Genomic DNA, 9061 nt, shown 5'->3' on the forward strand with positions numbered 1-9061 from the left:
TATCTAAGATTGAGCACTACAGTACGAGAGACATTGATAAGAGCATTATTTCATTAGTTTTCTAACCGTACCTTCATTTCTTAACACCATTTGGCAAAACAACACCTAATTTTTTTTTTTTTTTTGTCACCATAAAAACAACCCCTAATTAAAACAGCATTTATGTAGACTGATTCTTCCAACCATCGTGCCGTTTTTTGCTTTATAGACTCCACTACACACCGTTTCATATACATGAGACTAGTAAAGCACACAAAACCCCGTGTCTTAGAGAGAGAATGTCCAATCAATCAATCCATCACTAACTATCGTCTTTCTCCAAAAAACATCGCCTTAGACTCCGAGGAAGAGGACGACTTGTCATCCGTCATCCATTGAAAGCATAACTCCTCTCAATCAAAGATCGATTCCGTTCACCAGTCTCCTCTCTTATTGAAAAGGTTCCTTCATTCTTTCTCTTTGTTTTGCTACATTTAGTAACTTCTTTTTTCCTCTGAATCATTTGCTTCCGCTTTGAGATAGTTCTCTCACTTGGATCCTTTCGAATCTTACTCATTAATCAAAAAGCTTATACAATTCAAATCGGTTCAAACTGTTCTTACTCGGTTAAAATCAATTTAAATTAATCTATTTAGTCTAAATATGTTAAATTAAGCAATAATGTTAGTATAAATCTATAAATTTGTTTAATTTATTTTATTTTGTATATCTAATTTTGATAATTCATCACAAAATTTTTATAATTAAACTCAAAAACTAAAGTATGTCATATAAATGTAAAATATATATATAATAGATTAATTATTCGTTAACGCCTAGGCATTGCGTAAGCCTCGCCTAGGCCCCGAATAACCCGGTTAGTCGCTAGTCCTCTAAAAAGCACCTAGTTACCGCCTATTGATTTTTTGAACATTAATCCAGATCATAAAAATACACAAGCAAGAGATACACAAGCAAAAAAAAAATGATTATGAATTAAACTGAAGACAAAATAAACCAAAGAATAATTATTGAAAATGTAAAACAATATCTAACTATAGAATAATAAACACATAATTATTATTATTAAAAGAGAAATATATGAATACTAGGGTGGAAGATCACCACTTGTATTCGATGAATTACATGCACTGGGGTGCACCAAAACTGTGGTACGGTGTTGCGGGGAAGGATGCTGTTAAACTAGAGGAGGCGATGAGAAAGCATTTGCCTGACCTTTTTGAAGAACAGCCTGATTTGCTTCATAAGCTAGTAAGTGTTTAGATATTTGATGACCTGAATCAAAACTTTGTGTTCTACAATCACATAGGACCTGATGTTATGTCCTCCACTGACTTGCACCTGATTTAAAGTCATTTATCTGACCTCATTGTCTCGGTGATGCTCTTTCATGTAGGTTACACAACTCTCCCCATCAAAACTGAAAACCGCAGGAGTACCTGTGCACCGCTGCGTCCAGCATGCTGGAGAGTTTGTCTTGACTTTCCCTCGGGCATATCATGCTGGATTCAACTATGGTTTCAACTGTGCTGAAGCTGTGAATGTAGCTATTAGTGTTTCAGAGGTGAACAGAAAGGAAGTTTCTTCCTACGTCATTCATGGAGTCGCACAAGATGACAAAGGAGAGAGAGAGAGTTTTAAGGAATATTTCTGTTATTTAATAAAGTGTGAGCTATACACACTAAATACATGTTTGATAGCTTATCCGGAACAAACCGGTTAAATGAGTAAAGCCAAAATGTATAACTAAACCATATACATTGTACCAATAATAAACCAATATTCCCCCTCAAGATGGAGCATATATGTTAATGAACTCCATCTTGCTCATAAGATGTCGGAAAGGAGAAGGGTAGAGAGGTTTTGTAAGGATGTCAGCTAGTTGATTTGATGTCCTTACATGAAGAGTTTTCACTAGGCCTTTCTTAACCCATTCTATAACAATGTGACAATCACGCTCCACATGCTTCGTTCTTTCGTGAAAGACGGCATTGTTGGCTATATGTATGGCAGCTGTGTTGTCGCAATACAAAGGTGCAGCTTCCCGAGTCTCAATCCAAAGATCTTCCATCATGTTTCGAAACCAAAGCATCTCTTTAACCGCTTCAGACATGGCACGATACTCAGACTCAGCGGAAGAACTAGAGACAGTGTCTTGCTTATTTGACTTCCAAGTGATGAGTGAAGAGCCAACAAAAACGCATAAACCAGATACACTCTGACGAGTGTCAGGGCATGAACCCCAATCAGCATCCGTGAAAGCAGAGAGCTTCAAGTCTGAACAAGCTGAGTAAAAGAGACCCAAGCCAACTGTCCCTTTAAGGTAATGCAAGACCTTGTAAGCAGCATGAAGATGTGGAGCTCGCGGAGAGGAAGTGAACTGACAGAGCTTGTGGACAGCAAAAGTGATATCTGGTCGAGTAAAGGTCAGATAAAGAAGCTTTCCAACAAGTCGCCAATATACCTCCGCGTTAGGTAAGAGCTCACCATCTTCTATAGATAACTTAACACTGGGATCCATGGGAATTGAGGAAGGCTTACAGCCAAGTAGACCAGTGTCAGTCAATAAGTCAAGCACATATTTGCGTTGACAGATGGAAATCCCTGAAGAAGACCGAGCAATTTCCAGACCGAGGAAATATCTCAGAGTTCCTAAGTCACGTAGCTTAAAGGAGGCTTGAAGAGATTCTTTAAGGAGCGCTGTGGCTTTGTCACAACTACTTGCGATGATGATATCGTCAACGTAGACCAAGACCAAGACCAAGGGGGAATATTTATATCCTTCCTGTGTAGGTTCAGAGAACGGCCCCCAGACGTCAATGTGAAGTAGTTCAAATGGTTGAGAACACAGCTTAGGATGTAAATGGTAAGACAATTTCTTTTGTTTAGCACGATGACAGACTTCACAATGCATCAATCATTTATTCTTTGTCTTTGAAAATCCAAGTACATCAGAGAGAAGTTCTATACGCTCAAAAGAACTGTGTCCAAAATGTTGGTGCCAAATGGAAGCATCTACAACATTATTAGTAAAGGAAGAAGAAGAAACAGGAGCTGCAGCACTTGTATCAGCAACATCCAGGACGTACAGGTTCACAATCCGTTTACCGCTTCCAATCATCGACCCCCTGATAGGATCCTGTATAGTAAAAGAACCAGAATCAAAGATCACTTGAGCGCCAATATCAGAAGTCAGAGAGCTGACACTCAGAAGATTGAGTCTGAATTCTGGAATAAACAGAACATTCTGCAGGGTCAAAGTAGTATCAATGATGATCTGACCGATACCACCAACCTTGAGTGTTGAACCATTTGGAAGATTCACAAAATGATTAACAGAAGTATCAAGGTTATGGAAAGCATCACGTTCGTGAGAAACGTGGTGAGTTGCACCAGAGTCTACGATCCATGTGTGCTTATCAGTGACACACTTAGTGACACTTAGAATTCCAATAAAACTGAATGTGAAAGATGAAAAAAATATACCAGAGTGGTCAGTGGGCTGAGACACAGAAGGAGAAGCAGTACCACGATCAGGTTGAAGCTGAGAACTGAAGTAAGCAATAAAGTTCTGAATTTGGTCCTTGTTCAGCTTGCCAACGAGATTATCAAGACCAGAAACAACTGAGGGTGAATCCTGAACGGCAACACTAGCTGCAACGACAAGAGCCTTTGGCTGCAAAGACCTATCAGTGTTTGATCTCCTTTTCTTCCAACCAACTGGATATCCATGGAGCTTGTAACAGCGATCAATGACATGACCAATGTTTCCACAGTGAGCACAAACTGGTCCAGGTTTCCTTTGAAAAGCATTCACCGCGCCTTGTTGAGAAGCGTTTGAATCACCACCAAGTGAAGCAGACGGAGCAGAGTTAGAAGACATAGGTAGCACAGTAGGCTGAGATGTCCCATGACTAACTTGAAAGGCAGCGGGAGCGATGATAGAATTGAACTGGCGTTGGCTATCATCTTGGTCTAAGATGTTACAAATCTCCGCAAGATCAGGAAGAGGCTTTCTCATGAGAATCTGACTACGAATGATAGAATATTTCTCATTAAGACCAGCCAAGAACTTGATGGTTCTGCCTCGTTCAATCTTAGCTTTGGCTGTACGCTGGCTGAGACAACTCGTTGTATTGCAACAGAGACAGGTTTCAGGAGGTTCTGTGCCGTCCAAGTTGTTCCAAAGGGTCTTGAGAGTAGTGTAATACCCAGAGAGATCCATGGAGCCTTGGCGGAGATCCTGAATCTGTTGAATCAACTGAAAAGTCTGTGGTAGATTCGTCTTATGGAAACAATTATGAAGGTCAGTCCATATCTCAGTCGCATCATCAAACGACAAAATACTACCATAGATTTGAGAGGAAACCGAGTTGAGAAGCCAAGATTTTACCATGCTGTTACAACGAGACCAGATCCGAAACAGAGGAGTAGCGGAATTAGGACGAGGGAGAGACCCATCAACAAAAGTGATCTTGTTCTTCGCATCGAGAGCGATCTTCATCGCAGAGCACCACTGGGTGTAGTTTGATCCATCCAGAGTAAGGGAAGTGATCAACAACCCGGGATGATCGGCGTGATGAAGAAACAACGGCGAGTGAACACTGTCTGGATTCATCACGACGGAAAGAGCGTACGGATCCGGAACAAGCGGGGCTGCAACGGCTTCAGAGTGTGAAGGGGAGCCTCCAGGGTTTGGATTCGAGCTACCGGCGCGTGTAGAACGACCAGAACGGCGAGAACGACGGAGAGCAACCACCATCGTATCGACGAAGCAACACGACAAAAGAAACAGAGATCGACGAAAGGTCACAAAACGGAGCTCAAAAGAAAGAGCAGAAAACGATGTTGAGCTTGTGCTCAACGCTCTGATACCATATTAGTGTTTCAGAGGTGAACAGAAAGGAAGTTTCTTCCTACGTCATTCATGGAGTCGCACAAGATGACAAAGGAGAGAGAGAGAGTTTTAAGGAATATTTCTGTTATTTAATAAAGTGTGAGCTACACACACTAAATACATGTTTGATAGCTTATCCGGAACAAACCTGGTTAAATAAGTAAAGCCAAAATGTACAACTAAACCATATACATTGTACCAATAATAAACCAATAGTAGCACCAGTCGACTGGCTCCCTCACGGACAGATTGCTATAGAGTTATACTGTCAACAGGGTAGAAAAACGTCCATCTCGAATGATAAACTCTTGCTTGGGGCAGCAAGAGAAGTAGTGAAAGCCGACTGGGAGCTCAACTTGCTAAAGAAGAATACAATAGATAACTTGAGGTGGAAAGAGTTTAGCGGAAAGGATGGGATCTTGGCCAAAACACTCAAGGCACGCATTGACATGGAACGTACGAGAAGAGAGTTTCTGTGCAGCTCTTCACTTGCGTTGAAGATGCATAGTAATTTCGATGCTACCAACGAGAGAGAGTGTTGTATATGCTTCTTTGATTTGCACCTCTCCGCTGCTGGTTGCCGCTGTTCCCCGGAGAAGTATTCATGTTTGACTCATGTGAAACAGTTGTGTTCTTGTCCGTGGGTAGCTAAATATTATCTGTTTCGGTATGATATGGATGAACTGAATGTTCTTCTTGAGGCTGTGGAAGGGAAAGCTCAGTTCTGTGTATAGATGGGCGCGTCAAGATTTGGGATTGGCTTTAAGTGAACACCTCTCAGGAAGCAAGATGGAGACTGGTGAGGAAGAACCACAAGCAGGTGCACTTTTAGGGAAAGATTTACAGTTGAAAGTAACATCGAGAGAAGATCTAAGTAGAGGGTTAGAAAAGAGGTTACTTCTGAAAGTCAAGGAGGAGCAATTAACACCAAGCCACTGTATGAAGCCAGTCAAAGAAGAAGAAGGCATCTCTATGACAGCTGCTAAGTCCACAAGTGGAAAAAAGAATTCACAGAGTGTACCTGATGATGTGATACTCCTAAGTGATGATGAGCATGACATACCTAGGAAACAAGGTTCTGAGAAAAGAGATGCAGTTTCGTCTGGAAAGCATTTGAAAATACAGGAGAGACCAACCCACGTTTTAGCGTTGGAAGCGCCTAGCAAAACTCCTGTTCCCATGATAGAAAAGCAAGCAATTTATTTGCCTGATAGACAAATCACTATGTCATTGCCTACTAATGACCAAAGAGCAGTGCAAGGGGATGTTACAAGTTCTGTATCGCATGGGGAAGTTAATGCCGTAGTTGATGGTGTTACGAGCAACCAAGATGGTGTTAAACCTACCAGCTGTAAATCCAAAACCTCTGGAGCTTTGGCTATACAGGAAGTGGTTGATGGGATAAGAAGTAACTCAGGGACACCGTCTTGTTCGCAGAACAATAGTCCAGATAGGATCATCCGCCAAAAGGGTCCACGTATAGCAAAAGTCGTGAGGAGAATCAATTGCAATGTAGAGCCTCTAAACTATGGTTCTGTGCTTTCTGGAAAATCATGGTGCAACCGCCGAGCAATTTTTCCTAAAGGTAACATGTTGTTTATGTAAACATATATGCATTGATGATATTTTGCAAAGTGCTTAATGTCTATTCTTCTTTGGTGCAGGGTTTCGTAGTCGGGTCAAGTACATAAACGTTTTGGATCCGACGAGGATGAGCTTCTACGTTTCAGAGATTCTTGATGCTGGACGCAACAGTCCATTGTTCATGGTAAATTAATATCTTTCTTGTCTGAAAAAAAGGTTTCATTGCCTTAGATTATCTTGGTCATTAACAAACTGTGTGGTATGATCTTCTTGTTAGGTTTACTTGGAGGGTGTTCCCAGTGAGGTGTTTGCTCACTTGTCTCCTACAAGATGCTGGGAGATGGTACGAGATAGAGTAAACCAAGAGATAAGTAAGCAGCACAAAGCCGGTAAGCCAGATCTTCCTCCTCTGCAGCCCTCTGGGAGTCCTGACGGTTTTGAAATGTTTGGATATACATCACCTGCAATCCTACAGGTAATAATAGTAAAACCAACTTTGCCTAGAAAATATAAGCTTCATTTGTAAATCTAGTTGACAGATAGATAATCTAATTTGTTAAAACAGGCCATTGAAGCAATAGACGTGAATAGAGTTTGCACAGAGTATTGGGAGTCCAGGCCTTACTCGCGGCCACAGGTTCAGTTCCCTGCAAATGCTCTTCTTCTCAGAGAAGCCAACACAAGCATTCAATCATCAGATGTGAGAAATCTCCAGAAAGCTCCCAGACAACGTCTATTACCTGCTGGAGCGAAGTCTAATCTCAAAGTTCTGCTCAAGAAAGCTAACATGGAGGAACTAAGCTCACTTCAAGAGGTTTTAAGTGAGTCTAACATAGATTTGGTGACCGAACTTGTGAAGGAAGAGATCCAGAAGCGGTGCTGATTTAGTTGGAAGGAGATTGATTTTTAGTGTGTACATACAGAGTTGATGAGGCTCCCTGCACGTTCTTTTTGGACACCCTTGCAGAGGAAACAGGGAAACATATAACCAGAAGCCTGTTTCTTCTTACGTCTCTTGAAACAACAACACAGAGGAGAAAGAAAGGAAAAAGACTTTAAAGGCTCTTGAAACCATTAGTTTTAGACTTTAGTCACTAGTGGGAACTACAACAAGATTCATGTGTGGATTGGTTTCCAGTTCAACATCACACACTAGTTTTGACATCTATTTTGAAAGTCCAAAGTACATTGAATTGAAAGAGATTATCAAAAAATTACTTACCCTTTTTCTAATCTCAGCTCTAGTGGCATCTCTAAACCAGAAAAAAATCAATTTCCTTGCAACTGTGAGGGTGTTTCATAATAAAATGGAGGAAATTATAGGGTGATAATTGCATTGACAGATCGAGCGATCCTTATTGTTTACAATTAGATATAACTTAGACAAACAACATTTAAAAAGAGAGAGCATTTTCGGTTTTGCCGGTTTGGTTTAGGCTTGGTTCCTGAATCATTTGCATTGCTTGCTGCCAAAAAAAAAAAATCAATGCTTATAAATATCAGTGTCACTTGTTTGAGAAAGTTATAAGTACAGAGAAATATGATGAATATTCTTACTTGTAAGCAAGACAATGTGTAATGTACATCACTTATTGTTATCTGGTGGTGTACAACCATTCTTATCCTGAAACCACATTCCAAAGTCAATATTTATATATTAAACGTTTAAACAAATCAAATTCTGTCCATGTGAGACATACCGAGGTGAGTTTCCTGGGAGGACGAGAATGCCACACTCCGTTAGACTCTTGCGCAGTTTCTCAGCAGTAAGTCTTGATCCATCCTCCATATCCATGAATATCTGAATTTTGAGACAAATAATTAATATAATTATTGATAACACAACAAGAGTGTTGACAATGCGCACCGCACCATGTTGGTCTCCGCGGCTGCAACGTTTATTCTAATCCCTTTCATTTGATTCAACCCTTCTGCACATATTTACGTTATTATCTGTTATATATTTCTTGTTGTGGTGAATTCTAATAGTGAATACGGTCAATGAGTGGTACGTACGTACCAGCTAACAACTTTGCCTTCTTGTGGTCAAATTGTAGCTTTGGGAGGTTCTCTTGGAGTGCGACCAAAGCGGCTGCACACAGAACACCTATTTGTCTCATTCCTCCACCTAATGTTTTCCTCAACGTTTTCGCCTTTTCTATGAAAGTATGTGAGCCAACGATTACAGTTCCCACCGGAGCTCTGTAAGCTCAAGAAAAGCAGCTTGTCGGATTGAGAAACAGAGGATGTGTTATGCACAATATAGGAAGTGTGACTTGCTGTTACAAATCGGTTATGAGATGATGACGTGTCAATATCTCATTGGTTCCAAGATGTTACTTTGGCGTGAAGCAAAGAAGATTTGGAAGATTTGGGCTTATCACAATATTTAGGCAACTAGGGTATTGTGTTAAGGGTATATAACCTGATTACTTTGTGGATATCGTCGTTAGCCGTTTATTGATTGAAAAGCTAGAGCAAGAGGTTTGTTCTTGAGAGCTTAAGAAAGACGAGTACTTGAAGGTGTAGCTCGTGCTTTCTGTTTTGATAGATTAGGAATTGGTCCGTCTCTAGTCGTGT

The 9061-nt window shown here is 40.7% G+C and overlaps 4 protein-coding genes across 4 annotated transcripts; 2 read left to right on the plus strand and 2 right to left on the minus strand.

Moving 5' to 3' along the window:
• The first annotated feature begins 1080 nt into the window (after positions 1 to 1080).
• Positions 1081 to 1723, plus strand: LOC106383280 (putative lysine-specific demethylase JMJ16). The gene is made up of 2 exons (XM_022710119.2): positions 1081 to 1251; positions 1397 to 1723. The coding sequence occupies exons 1-2, from the start codon at positions 1081 to 1083 to the stop codon at positions 1721 to 1723; spliced, it is 498 nt and encodes a 165-aa protein (XP_022565840.2).
• A 1176-nt stretch (positions 1724 to 2899) lies between these two features.
• LOC106383121 lies at positions 2900 to 5003 on the minus strand. The gene is made up of 2 exons (XM_013823247.3): positions 3487 to 5003; positions 2900 to 3139 (listed from the first exon to the last, which is right to left on the minus strand). Exons 1-2 carry the CDS (start codon positions 4760 to 4762, stop codon positions 3105 to 3107), a joined length of 1311 nt encoding a protein of 436 aa, XP_013678701.1. The 5' UTR covers positions 4763 to 5003; the 3' UTR covers positions 2900 to 3104.
• Positions 5004 to 5229: 226 nt separating this feature from the next.
• LOC125591666 (putative lysine-specific demethylase JMJ16) lies at positions 5230 to 7707 on the plus strand. The gene is made up of 4 exons (XM_048766253.1): positions 5230 to 6482; positions 6562 to 6665; positions 6759 to 6956; positions 7047 to 7707. Exons 1-4 carry the CDS (start codon positions 5585 to 5587, stop codon positions 7362 to 7364), a joined length of 1518 nt encoding a protein of 505 aa, XP_048622210.1. The 5' UTR covers positions 5230 to 5584; the 3' UTR covers positions 7365 to 7707.
• A 71-nt stretch (positions 7708 to 7778) lies between these two features.
• On the minus strand, positions 7779 to 8635 carry LOC125591668 (low-specificity L-threonine aldolase 1-like). Its single transcript, XM_048766265.1, has 5 exons — positions 8502 to 8635; positions 8354 to 8412; positions 8182 to 8282; positions 8039 to 8105; positions 7779 to 7947 (listed from the first exon to the last, which is right to left on the minus strand). Exons 1-5 carry the CDS (start codon positions 8599 to 8601, stop codon positions 7876 to 7878), a joined length of 399 nt encoding a protein of 132 aa, XP_048622222.1. The 5' UTR covers positions 8602 to 8635; the 3' UTR covers positions 7779 to 7875.
• Positions 8636 to 9061: the final 426 nt, after the last annotated feature.

Source organism: Brassica napus, chromosome C8, assembly GCF_020379485.1.
Source record: "Brassica napus cultivar Da-Ae chromosome C8, Da-Ae, whole genome shotgun sequence".
Taxonomy (NCBI): Eukaryota; Viridiplantae; Streptophyta; class Magnoliopsida; order Brassicales; family Brassicaceae; genus Brassica; species Brassica napus.

Excerpts from the sequence above, each read along its gene's own strand:
- LOC106383280 (XM_022710119.2), top strand. The coding sequence starts at position 1,081 with ATGAATACTAGGGTGGAAGATCACCACTTGTATTCGATGAATTACATG. Across the intron at positions 1,252-1,396 it reads CTGATTTGCTTCATAAGCTA|GTTACACAACTCTCCCCATC; the intron begins GTAAGTGTTTAG and ends TCTTTCATGTAG.
- LOC106383121 (XM_013823247.3), bottom strand. The coding sequence starts at position 4,762 with ATGGTGGTTGCTCTCCGTCGTTCTCGCCGTTCTGGTCGTTCTACACGC. Across the intron at positions 3,140-3,486 it reads TCAGCCCACTGACCACTCTG|GATCCTATCAGGGGGTCGAT; the intron begins GTATATTTTTTT and ends TTTACTATACAG.
- LOC125591666 (XM_048766253.1), top strand. The coding sequence starts at position 5,585 with ATGTTCTTCTTGAGGCTGTGGAAGGGAAAGCTCAGTTCTGTGTATAGA. Across the intron at positions 6,483-6,561 it reads CCGAGCAATTTTTCCTAAAG|GGTTTCGTAGTCGGGTCAAG; the intron begins GTAACATGTTGT and ends TCTTTGGTGCAG. Across the intron at positions 6,957-7,046 it reads CATCACCTGCAATCCTACAG|GCCATTGAAGCAATAGACGT; the intron begins GTAATAATAGTA and ends TTGTTAAAACAG.
- LOC125591668 (XM_048766265.1), bottom strand. The coding sequence starts at position 8,601 with ATGAGACAAATAGGTGTTCTGTGTGCAGCCGCTTTGGTCGCACTCCAA. Across the intron at positions 8,283-8,353 it reads CAGCCGCGGAGACCAACATG|ATATTCATGGATATGGAGGA; the intron begins GTGCGGTGCGCA and ends CTCAAAATTCAG. Across the intron at positions 7,948-8,038 it reads ACACATTGTCTTGCTTACAA|CAAGCAATGCAAATGATTCA; the intron begins GTAAGAATATTC and ends TTTTTTTGGCAG.